This window comes from Polyodon spathula, chromosome 51 (assembly GCF_017654505.1).
Source record: "Polyodon spathula isolate WHYD16114869_AA chromosome 51, ASM1765450v1, whole genome shotgun sequence".
Taxonomy (NCBI): Eukaryota; Metazoa; Chordata; class Actinopteri; order Acipenseriformes; family Polyodontidae; genus Polyodon; species Polyodon spathula.
Window position 1 is genome coordinate 480732 of NC_054584.1, and position 10000 is coordinate 490731.

Genomic DNA, 10000 nt, shown 5'->3' on the forward strand with positions numbered 1-10000 from the left:
GGTACTCGCGTCTCTCCCCCGGGGCCGCGGCGCCGGTACTCGCGTCTCTCCCCCGGGGCCGCGGCGCCGGTACTCGCGTCTCTCCCCCGGGGCCGCGGCGCCGGTACTCGCGTCTCTCCCCCGGGGCCGCGGCGCCGGTACTCGCGTCTCTCCCCCGGGGCCGCGGCGGCGCCGGTACTCGCGTCTCTCCCCCGGGGCCGCGGCGCCGGTACTCGCGTCTCTCCCCCGGGGCCGCGGCGCCGGTACTCGCGTCTCTCCCCCGGGGCCGCGGCGCCGGTACTCGCGTCTCTCCCCCGGGGCCGCGGCGCCGGTACTCGCGTCTCTCCCCCGGGGCCGCGGCGCCGGTACTCGCGTCTCTCCCCCGGGGCCGCGGCGCCGGTACTCGCGTCTCTCCCCCGGGGCCGCGGCGCCGGTACTCGCGTCTCTCCCCCGGGGCCGCGGCGCCGGTACTCGCGTCTCTCCCCCGGGGCCGCGGCGCCGGTACTCGCGTCTCTCGCCCGTTTCCACGGCAACGCCGAAGCGCTTCTAAATACCGGGAGCCGGTTTTTTGAGAAACGTTTCTAAACACTTCATACGAACTACGAACTTCTCTTAAACCCCTAAAACAGCCCGGGCCGCAGACTTCGTGTTTAGAAATTTAATATATATAGTCTATATTTATTTATTTATTATTTTATGGAGCGAGTTGGAAGCAACCTTCATTAAATCAAATAAGGCACTTTTTTTTTTGAAAAAACTACGCAAAAAAAAAAATTTAAATAAATGTAAGAATTTGTAATGTAAATCAAATAATTATATTATTATTATTATTATTCTTATGATTATTTACTTAATAATAATAATAACACCTCCACATCAATTGTTTTTCTTAAACTCTTATCTAAACGTCTCTCGTTATTTTTGTTATATTATATATTATTATACACACAGAGCGCACGACGCCCGGTTTTTTTTTTGGGGGGGTGTCATGTCTCTCCCTCTCCCCCCGCTGAGTTTGTACTTGTCGTGCTTTTGTTGTTTAAATGTTTTATTTTCAGCCGAAACGTCGAAATTAAACGCGCCCAAACTCCTGCTGCCCTACTCCGCGGCAGCGAAGGTGAATTTCACTCTGGAGGCCGAAGAAGGGTGCTATGCATGGTGAGCGAGTTTAGCATTTACAAATAAAATAAAAATAAAAAACACACAGTTTGTAATTGAATGTTAGCCCGTTACCAGTAAGAATTATTACTTACCAGCACAGAGGTATCTGAAAGCGGTCCTGAGATAATCCCGGAGCCTCTAATATATATATATATAGATATATATATAGAGAGAGAGAGAGAGAGAGAGAGAGAGAGAGGGGGGGGGGGGGGGGGGGGGGTTATTATTATTACAGTAAATTGCTTGTCTAGTGTTGATCCCGCTCTGGGTAGACCCAGGCTGGTTTCACTGAATTATGTCGGTCTGTGTGCCGCCAGTAACCCCTCTTGTGGCCGCCAGTGAGACCACAACATCTCACCCGACTTTAACATTAGAAGGATCTAATCCAGGGCTTCTCAAGCCCGGTCCTGCGGGACCCCCTGTGGCGGCTGGTTTCCATTCCAACCGAGCCCTCAGTTACTGAACTAGACCCTGAACTGGACTGATAATTTGCTTAAACAGACCTTTTGACTTGTTTTCAGCTCTTGAACAGTTTGCATAGTTCAAGTTAGCTACAACAGTTGATAAGTAACTTGAACTGTTCAAGAGCTGAAAACAAGTCAAAAGGTCTGTTTAAGCAAATTATCAGTCCAGTTCAGGGTCTAGTTCAGTAATTGAGGGCTCGGTTGGAATGGAAACCAGCCGCCACAGGGGTTCCCGCAGGACCGGGTTTGAGAAGCCCAGATCTAATACAGCATGCTCGCTTCGGTTTCTCCGTACTCTCTCAGGCGGTCATCTCGTGTGGCGGCAGTGCTTGTGGAACCCGTGTTTGTGAACGGGACCCCCTGCTCTCGGAGTGCTGTGGTCTCTGCCCTCTCCACCCAGCCCAGCAGACTGGCCAGCGGGATCGTGGCGGAGGAGATGGGTGTGTGGTGCTGTACGCTGACAGTGTTCAAACAGGGCTGCCGCTAATAACATGAAACATCATTCAGTATTCAAGTGTGTGTGTGTGGGTGTGTGTGTTCCTCTGTCCCTGTGTTTCAGTGACGGCTCGGGTGTGTTCCTCTCTGCTCTGTGTTCCTCTGTCCCTGTGTTTCAGTGACGGGTCGGGTGTGTTCCTCTCTGCTCTGTGTTCCTCTGTCCCTGTGTTTCAGTGACGGCTCGGGTGTGTTCCTCTCTGCTCTGTGTTCCTCTGTCCCTGTGTTTCAGTGACGGGTCGGGTGTGTTCCTCTCTGCTCTGTGTTCCTCTGTCCCTGTGTTTCAGTGACGGGTCGGGTGTGTTCCTCTCTGCTCTGTGTTCCTCTGTCCCTGTGTTTCAGTGACGGCTCGGGTGTGTTCCTCTCTGCTCTGTGTTCCTCTGTCCCTGTGTTTCAGTGACGGGTCGGGTGTGTTCCTCTCTGCTCTGTGTTCCTCTGTCCCTGTGTTTCAGTGACGGGTCGGGTGTGTTCCTCTCTGCTCTGTATTGAGTCACCCTGTTCCTCTGTCCCTGTGTTTCAGTGACGGGTCGGGTTCTGCGCTGCAGTGTCGTGGTGGATGTGATCTGCAGCATTGAGATTGTCTCCACGACCCGGGAACTCTACGTGGACGACTCTCCCTTAGAACTGTCTGTCAGAGCCCTGGACCAGGAGGGTGAGCCCCGCCCCCTCGCTGGGAGTTTAATAATGAGACTCCCACTGCACAGCAGTGTGATCCAGTTCTGCTTTCACTAGGAGTTTAATAATCAGACTCCCGCTGCACAGCAGTGTGATCCAGTCCTGCTTTCACTAGGAGTTTAATAATCAGACTCCCGCTGCACAGCAGTGTGATCCAGTCCTGCTTTCACTAGGAGTTTAATAATCAGACTCCCGCTGCACAGCAGTGTGATCCAGTCCTGCTTTCACTAGGAGTTTAATAATCAGACTCCCGCTGCACAGCAGTGTGATCCAGTCCTGCTTTCACTAGGAGTTTAATAATCAGACTCCCGCTGCACAGCAGTGTGATCCAGTCCTGCTTTCACTAGGAGTTTAATAATGAGACTCCCGCTGCACAGCAGTGTGATCCAGTCCTGCTTTCACTAGGAGTTTAATAATAAGACTTCCGCTGCAGAGCAGTGTGATCCAGTCCTGGTTTCACTGATCAAGCTGCTAGTGAAACCTGGACTGGGTGACACTGCTGTTCAATGGGAGTCTCACTCCCGTCCCGGCCTCTCCTCCTCTCTCAGGGAACACCTTCAGCAGCCTGGCAGGGCTGGCTTTCCATTGGAGCACAGTGAAGGACCCCGAGACTGAGACAGCCCCCGACTCCCCTGACAGAGTCAGGTAGCCACTCTCACACCGTCCCGGGTGTTTCTGGAAGCGTTGCCTCTAATCAAGCTGAGAGTGGATTTCATGGTTTTTAATAAGCTTCACCACACCTCTCTGTGCTTTACAATGCTTCCCTATGCTTTACCAGACCTCTCTGTGCTTTACAATGCTTCCCTATGCTTTACCAGACCTCTCTGTGCTTTACAATGCTTCCCTATGCTTTACCAGACCTCTCTGTGCTTTACAATGCTTCCCTATGTTTTACCAGACCTCTCTGTGCTTTACAATGCTTCCCTGTGCTTCCCCATGCTATTCCTGTGCTTTATCACACTGTGCTGTGTTTTTGCAATATACTACTCCTATCTAGCTGTGACTGACTGGCACACACACACACACACACACAGGCACGCCCCTCTAGCTGGTGTCTGTGTTTGTGTTGCTGCCTCCTGTCTCAGGTTGGTGTGGTTTGCCGATGCAGAGTACTCCCCTCCCGAGTACATCCTCAGCATGGAGGCCGAGGGGAAGCAGGGGGATGTAGTGCTGGTGTCGGGCCTGCGGAGCGGTCCTGCCAAGCTGAGGGTTCAAATCAACGAGCCCGGCTACAAGGTGAAGTGCATTCAGATGTCATTAGTTTAGTTTAATATGCTTTCACACACCTCTGTGCTTTACAATGCTTCCCTATGCTTTACCAGACCTCTCTGTGCTTTACAATGCTTCCCTATGCTTTACCACACCTCTCTGTGCTTTACAAAGCTTCCCTGTGCTTTACCAGACCTCTCTGTGCTTTACAATGCTTCCCTATGCTTTTCCATGTGCTCCCGGTTGCTGTGCTGTGCTCCACTGTGCTGTGCTGTGCTCCACTGTGCTGTGCTGTGCTCCACTGTGCTGTGCTGTGCTCCACTGTGCTGTGCTGTGCTGTGCTGTGCTGTGCTGTGCTGTGCTCCACTGTGCTGTGCTGTGCTGTGCTCCACTGTGCTGTGCTGTGCTGTGCTGTGCTGTGCTCCACTGTGCTGTGCTGTGCTCCACTGTGCTGTGCTGTGCTGTGCTCCACTGTGCTGTGCTGTGCTGTGCTCCACTGTGCTGTGCTGTGCTGTGCTGTGCTCCACTGTGCTGTGCTCCACTGTGCTGTGCTGTGCTGTGCTCCACTGTGCTGTGCTGTGCTGTGTTCCACTGTGCTGTGCTGTGCTGTGCTGTGCTGTGCTGTGCTCCACTGTGGGAAGCTCCTCTCACGGCTCAGTGTTCCTGTAGAAAGTTCCCGCTGCGATGGTGCGATTGCTCATCCTGGAGAATATCCTGCTCAGCCCCCCCCAGGACCTCTACCTGCTAGTGGGGGCACACGCCTACTACAGAGTGTGGAGGAGACAGCAGGGGAGAGACACTGGTGAGAGGGGAGAGGGAGTGGGGAGAGGGAACAGGAGCTCACAGGTAGAATTAATGTAAAACCTGGACTGGCTCAAACTGCTATGCAATGGGAGTCTTATTATTAATCTTAATCTTAATCTCTATGCCTGTCCCCCTGCCTGTCCCCCTGCCTGTCCCCCTGTCTGTCCCCCTGCCTGCCCCCCTGTCTGTCCTTGTGTCTGTCCTCCTGCCTGTCGGCTCCCAGATGTCCAGCTGCCCTCCCCGGAGTTTGGGCTGCAGCTGCAGGGTCAGCTGGTCAGCGAGGCCGGAGACCCCAAGCAGCCCGTGGCCACGATCGAGCAGGAGAGTGTGAGAGTGACCGCTGTGCAGCCAGGCCAGGCCAGCCTCATCCTGCACTACAGCAGTATCCTTCAGAGAGGAGAGAGGAGAGAGAGGAGAGAGGAGAGAGGAGGAGAGGAGAGAGGAGAGGAGAGAGGAGGAGAGAGGGGAGGAGAGAGAGAGAGAGGGGGAGAGAGAGAGTGCTGGGGCCCGAGACCGTCCAGTCCTTCACGGCCGGGCAAGCTCTCATCCGGTGCTAGCTGGCGACACGTCGGTCCGTGTCCGGATGGAGTAAGACGTGATGTCGTCATAGGAAGTAGTTCCTCCTCTCTCCAGAGTCCTCTCCTCTCTACCCTCCTAGCGACCCTCCCCCTCCTCCCTCTCTCAGTATCCTTCAGAGAGGGAGAGGAGGGAGAGGAGGAGAGAGGAGAGGGGCTGCAGAGGAGGGGAGAGAGAGGGGGGGGAGGAGGGGAGAGGAGAGGGGGGAGTTAGGAGAGTGCGAGAGTGACCGCTGTGCAGCCAGGCCAGGCCAGCCTCATCCTGCACTACAGCAGTATCCTTCAGAGAGGAGAGAGGAGAGAGAGGAGGAGAGGAGAGAGAGAGAGGAGGGAGAGGGGGGAGAGAGGGGAGAGGAGAGGGGGGAGTTAGGAGAGTGCGAGAGTGACCGCTGTGCAGCCAGGCCAGGCCAGCCTCATCCTGCACTACAGCAGTATCCTTCAGAGAGAGAGGAGAGGGGGGAGGAGAGAGGAGAGGAGAGGAGTGAGAGGGGGAGAGTCTCCTTATCCTCTCACGGTTCTCTCACTGGTGACCACTGTTGGTCGGTACAAGTCAGGTCCGGTTCGGAAGTAGGACGTGATGTCAGTCATAGGAAGTCTCCTCTAGGGAGAGGGGGGAGGAGAGAGGAGAGGGTGTTTGGTGAATGCTGCAGATTGCTGTTTGTTTGTGTGCTCAGCTCCCCCTCACTCACAGATATCCACATGCAGGCCGCCTCTCAACTCCCGAACTGCACCATCTTCGTAGTGGAGGCCAGCTTTCTCAGTGAGTCTGCCTTCCATACACTTCCATTCACTTCCATACACTTCCATTCACTTCCATTGACTTCCATAGCCTTCCTTTGACTTCCATTCACTTCCATTCACTTCCATTCACTTCCACAGACTTCCATTGACTTCCATAGACTTCCATTGACTTCCATAGACTTCCATTGGCTTCCATTGACTTCCATTCACTTCCATTCACTTCCATTCACTTCCCATGACTTCCATTCACTTCCATTGACTTTCATTTATTTCCATTGACTTTCATACAGTCCATGTGTTTAATATGCCATACCTTTACAGTGCTTGTCTATGCTTTCCCATGCTGTCACTGTGCTTTACAGTGCTTGTCAGTGCATGCTTGTGCTTTACAGTATGCTTTCTCATGCTGTGACTTTACAGTGCTTGCCTATGCTTTCCCATGCTGTCACTGTGCTTTACAGTGCTTGCCTATGCTTTCTCATGCTGTGACTGTGCTTTACAGTGCTTGCCTATGCTTTCTCATGCTGTGACTGTGCTTTACAGTGCTTGCCTATGCTTTCCCATGCTGTGACTGTGCTTTACAGTGCTTGCCTATGCTTCTCTATGCTCAGAAATGTCCCTGAACAGGAAAGCGTACGACAGCTGGCGTTTGATGCTGACACGAAATGTCACGAACGGATACGAAAGGGCTTTACAGGTGCGACACGAAATAGTCGTGTACATCCACTATGATGCTGTGACTTTCCCATGCTTGCTCATGCTGCTTTACAGTGCTTGCCTATGCTTTCCCATGCTGTGACTGTGCTTTACAGTGCTTGCCTATGCTTTCCCATGCTGTGACTGTGCTTTACAGTGCTTGCCTATGCTTTCTGGAGCTGTCACTGTGGTTTATCACACTGCTGTGCTTTTACTGCGGGACACTTGTATAAGGGCAGCGCAATCTAGCTCACAGCCAGTGTATTGCCAGCAAATCCGAAGGGGTCCAGTGTGCTTCTGTTGTGTGTCCCAGCTCTGCGCGTGCACCCTGGGGAGCACTGGGTGCTGGAGACGGGGCGTCGATATGAGGTCACAGTGCAGGTCTATGACATCGCTGGCAACAGAATCCACCTGTCTGATGTAAGCATGTCCAGTCATGGAACTAATTCTCATTTTTTCACCCTCATTGAATTTCTTTTCTCGGTCACTGGATTGCTGATTTGGAGTTTTTTTTTTTTAAATCATTTTTTAATTCAGTGCTGCCGCATGCCTCATGCTGGTCCAGACTCTGCAGTGTTTTTACTAAGGCTAGCTTCACTGCATGCACACCAGGGCAGTTTGAGGGACAGTTCAGGCTTTTGAACTATACACCCCCAGTGCATTCTGGGACAGAGGTACCTTTCCCAGAGCGGGACTACACTTCCCAGAATGCTTTGGAGGTGTGCGTTCAGAAAGCCTGAACTGTCTTAGTTCTAAAATTCTAGGTGATGCAAAACTTTTGGCCCGAGCTGCAGTCAACGAACACAAAGTGTGTTGCTTCTGTTTTTCCTTCGTCTCAGAATATAAAGATCGTCCACGAAACCCCAGTGGAATACTTGGACAGGCTGGCGTCCGCGGAGAATGGGTCCTGGGTCCATGCCAGGACCCTGCAGCCCGGAGCCACGGCGGTCAGAGCCACGCTGGTGTCTGTCACAGCGCAGGTGAGGCGTTGACGTGCAGGGCTGGAAACAAGACTCCCGTTGCACAGCAGAGTGAGCCTTTCCAGGTTTCACGAGGAGTTTAATGAGAACGTGTGATATCCCATGCTTTTATTGTGGCATTTACAATAGTTTACACCAGTTTGACAAGGTTATTTTAATAAGCTTTACCACAGTCGTACTACTAGTGGCAGCATTTGTTGTTATTATTATTATTATTATTATTATTATTATTATTAGTATTAGTATTATTAGTATGATAGCACAGTCCATGTTTTATCCCCCCTCCCTCCCTCTAGAATGGTACAGCCCTATCCCTGAATCCTCCAATCAGCCACCTGCAGGAAGTTCACATCTACAGCCCCATCGTTATGATTCCCAAGGTTCTGGCATTTCCTTGGCAACCAAACAATGGGATCTACCGGTATCAAATCCAGGTGCGTTAGGCCTGCCCCACTCCAGCAAGCGCTTTCACAAAAAAAAAAAAAATTCCAACGTGTTGTCTCTCCCTCTGTGTCGTCTCTCTGTGTGTCTCTCCCCTCTCCTCTCTCTCCCCCCTCTCCTCTCTCTCTCTCTCTCTCTCTCTCTCTCTCTCTCTCCTCTCTCTCCCCTCTCTCCTCTCCCTCTCCTCCCTCTCCTCTCCTCCTCTCTCTCTCTCTCTCCCCTCTCTCTCTCTCTCTCTCTCTCCCCTCTCCTCTCTCTTCCTCCTCTCTCTCCCCCCTCTCCTCTCTTCCTCCTCTCTCTCCTCAGGTGGAGGGTGGCAGTGGTAATTTCTCCTGGTCCTCCTCTAACCTGAGCGTTTCCACGGTGACGGTGAAGGGGGCGGTGCTGGCGGGCCTTGAGCTGGGGGCCAGTGTGATCCGGGCCCGGGATTCCCAGAACCCAACCCACTACGGAGAGACCACGGTACCAGGAGCATCATACACGCTGTCTAATCCAGACTCCTATTGCACAGCAGTGTGATCCAGGCCAGGTTTCACTAGCAGCTTGATCAGCCACAGTGTGTCTAGGGAACAAGCTCAGGTGTGTGTGATTATTAAACCAGGACTGGATCACACTGCTGTGCAGCGGGAGTCTCATTATTAAACTCCTAGTGAAAGCAGGACTGGATCACACTGCTGTGCAGCGGGAGTCTAATTATTAAACTCCTAGTGAAAGCAGGACTGGATCACACTGCTGTGCAGTGGGAGTCTCATTATTAAACTCCTAGTGAAAACAGGACTGGATCACACTGCTGTGCAGCGGGAGTCTAATTATTAAACTCCTAGTGAAACCAGGACTGGATCACACTAGTGAAACCAGGACTGGATCACACTGCTGTGCAATACAGGGCGGTGCACATGTTATAGAAAGTCTCTATTAGGTGATAAACCAGCTCCTAGCAATGGTAACCCAGTCATGCATACCTGGCTTGACTGCTGATGTTAGTGGAGATGGGACCACATTACTAGACACTCTCTCTCTCTCCCTGTCCATCCCTCTCACTCCCTGTCCGTCCCTCTCACTCCCTGTCTCTCTCTGTCCCTCCCTCTCACTCCCTGTCTCTCCCGGTCCCTCCCTCTCTCGTGTGTACTGCACGTGTCTCTCCAGGTGTATGTGCTGAGGCCAGGGTTCATACACTTGGCTCCCCACCAGGCTGACGTGGTGCTGGGGGGGACGCTGGACCTGCCCTTCGCTGTGCTGGGACTGAGGGAGCCCCCGGACCAGGAGCCCCTCCCCTTCACAGACTGCTCCCTGCTGCGCCTGCTCCTGCACCCGGACAGGAAGGGGGTCTTCACTTTGCTGCATGGTGTGTGAGCGTGTGTGCGTGTATCTGTGTGTGTGTGTGTGTGTGTATCTCTGTCTCTATCTATGTGTGTGTGTGTGTGTGTGTGTGTGTGTGTGTGTGTGTGTCTCTGTATCTGTGTGTGTGTGTGTATCTCTGTCTCTATCTATGCGTGTGTGTGTATGTACCTCTGTCTCTGTTCCTGTGTCTATCTCTGTATGTATTAAACTGGTTCTGATCTGATTGGTTCTGTCTCTGCAGGCCGTTTACACCCGGGTCCTGAGTTCTGCAGCGGGTTTCGGCTGGAGGCGGTCAGTCCGGGCCACGTCCTGCTGACTGCCAGCTCTCTACCGGAGCAGGAGCCCTTCAGCGCCAGCGCAACCATCGCCACCTACAGGCCACTGCAGGTATGACAGGCAGTCACACGCCTGTAATGCAGGGTTGGAAATCAGACTCCTGTTG

The 10000-nt window shown here is 52.9% G+C and overlaps 1 protein-coding gene across 8 annotated transcripts in view; it reads left to right on the forward strand.

Annotated features, from left to right (window-relative positions):
* Positions 1 to 859: 859 nt before the first annotated feature.
* LOC121306900 (nuclear pore membrane glycoprotein 210-like) overlaps positions 860 to 10000 on the forward strand; it is a 26503-nt gene continuing 17362 nt past the window's right edge. For 6 of the 8 annotated variants that reach the window (XR_005948250.1, XM_041238913.1, XM_041238916.1 and 3 more), the window contains exons 1-14: positions 860 to 1137; positions 1908 to 2044; positions 2617 to 2748; positions 3320 to 3416; positions 3857 to 4007; positions 4650 to 4782; positions 5008 to 5166; positions 6051 to 6119; positions 7110 to 7216; positions 7636 to 7776; positions 8073 to 8210; positions 8524 to 8679; positions 9364 to 9562; positions 9800 to 9945. Coding sequence is in view for 7 of the 8 variants with exons in the window: in XM_041238913.1 (XP_041094847.1) it covers positions 968 to 1137; positions 1908 to 2044; positions 2617 to 2748; positions 3320 to 3416; positions 3857 to 4007; positions 4650 to 4782; positions 5008 to 5166; positions 6051 to 6119; positions 7110 to 7216; positions 7636 to 7776; positions 8073 to 8210; positions 8524 to 8679; positions 9364 to 9562; positions 9800 to 9945 (1935 nt within the window). In the remaining variant the exon portion in view is untranslated. The remainder of the gene's footprint in view (positions 1138 to 1907; positions 2045 to 2616; positions 2749 to 3319; positions 3417 to 3856; positions 4008 to 4649; positions 4783 to 5007; positions 5167 to 6050; positions 6120 to 7109; positions 7217 to 7635; positions 7777 to 8072; positions 8211 to 8523; positions 8680 to 9363; positions 9563 to 9799; positions 9946 to 10000) is intronic. The other 2 variants (XM_041238920.1, XM_041238919.1) reach the window with 2 other exon arrangements.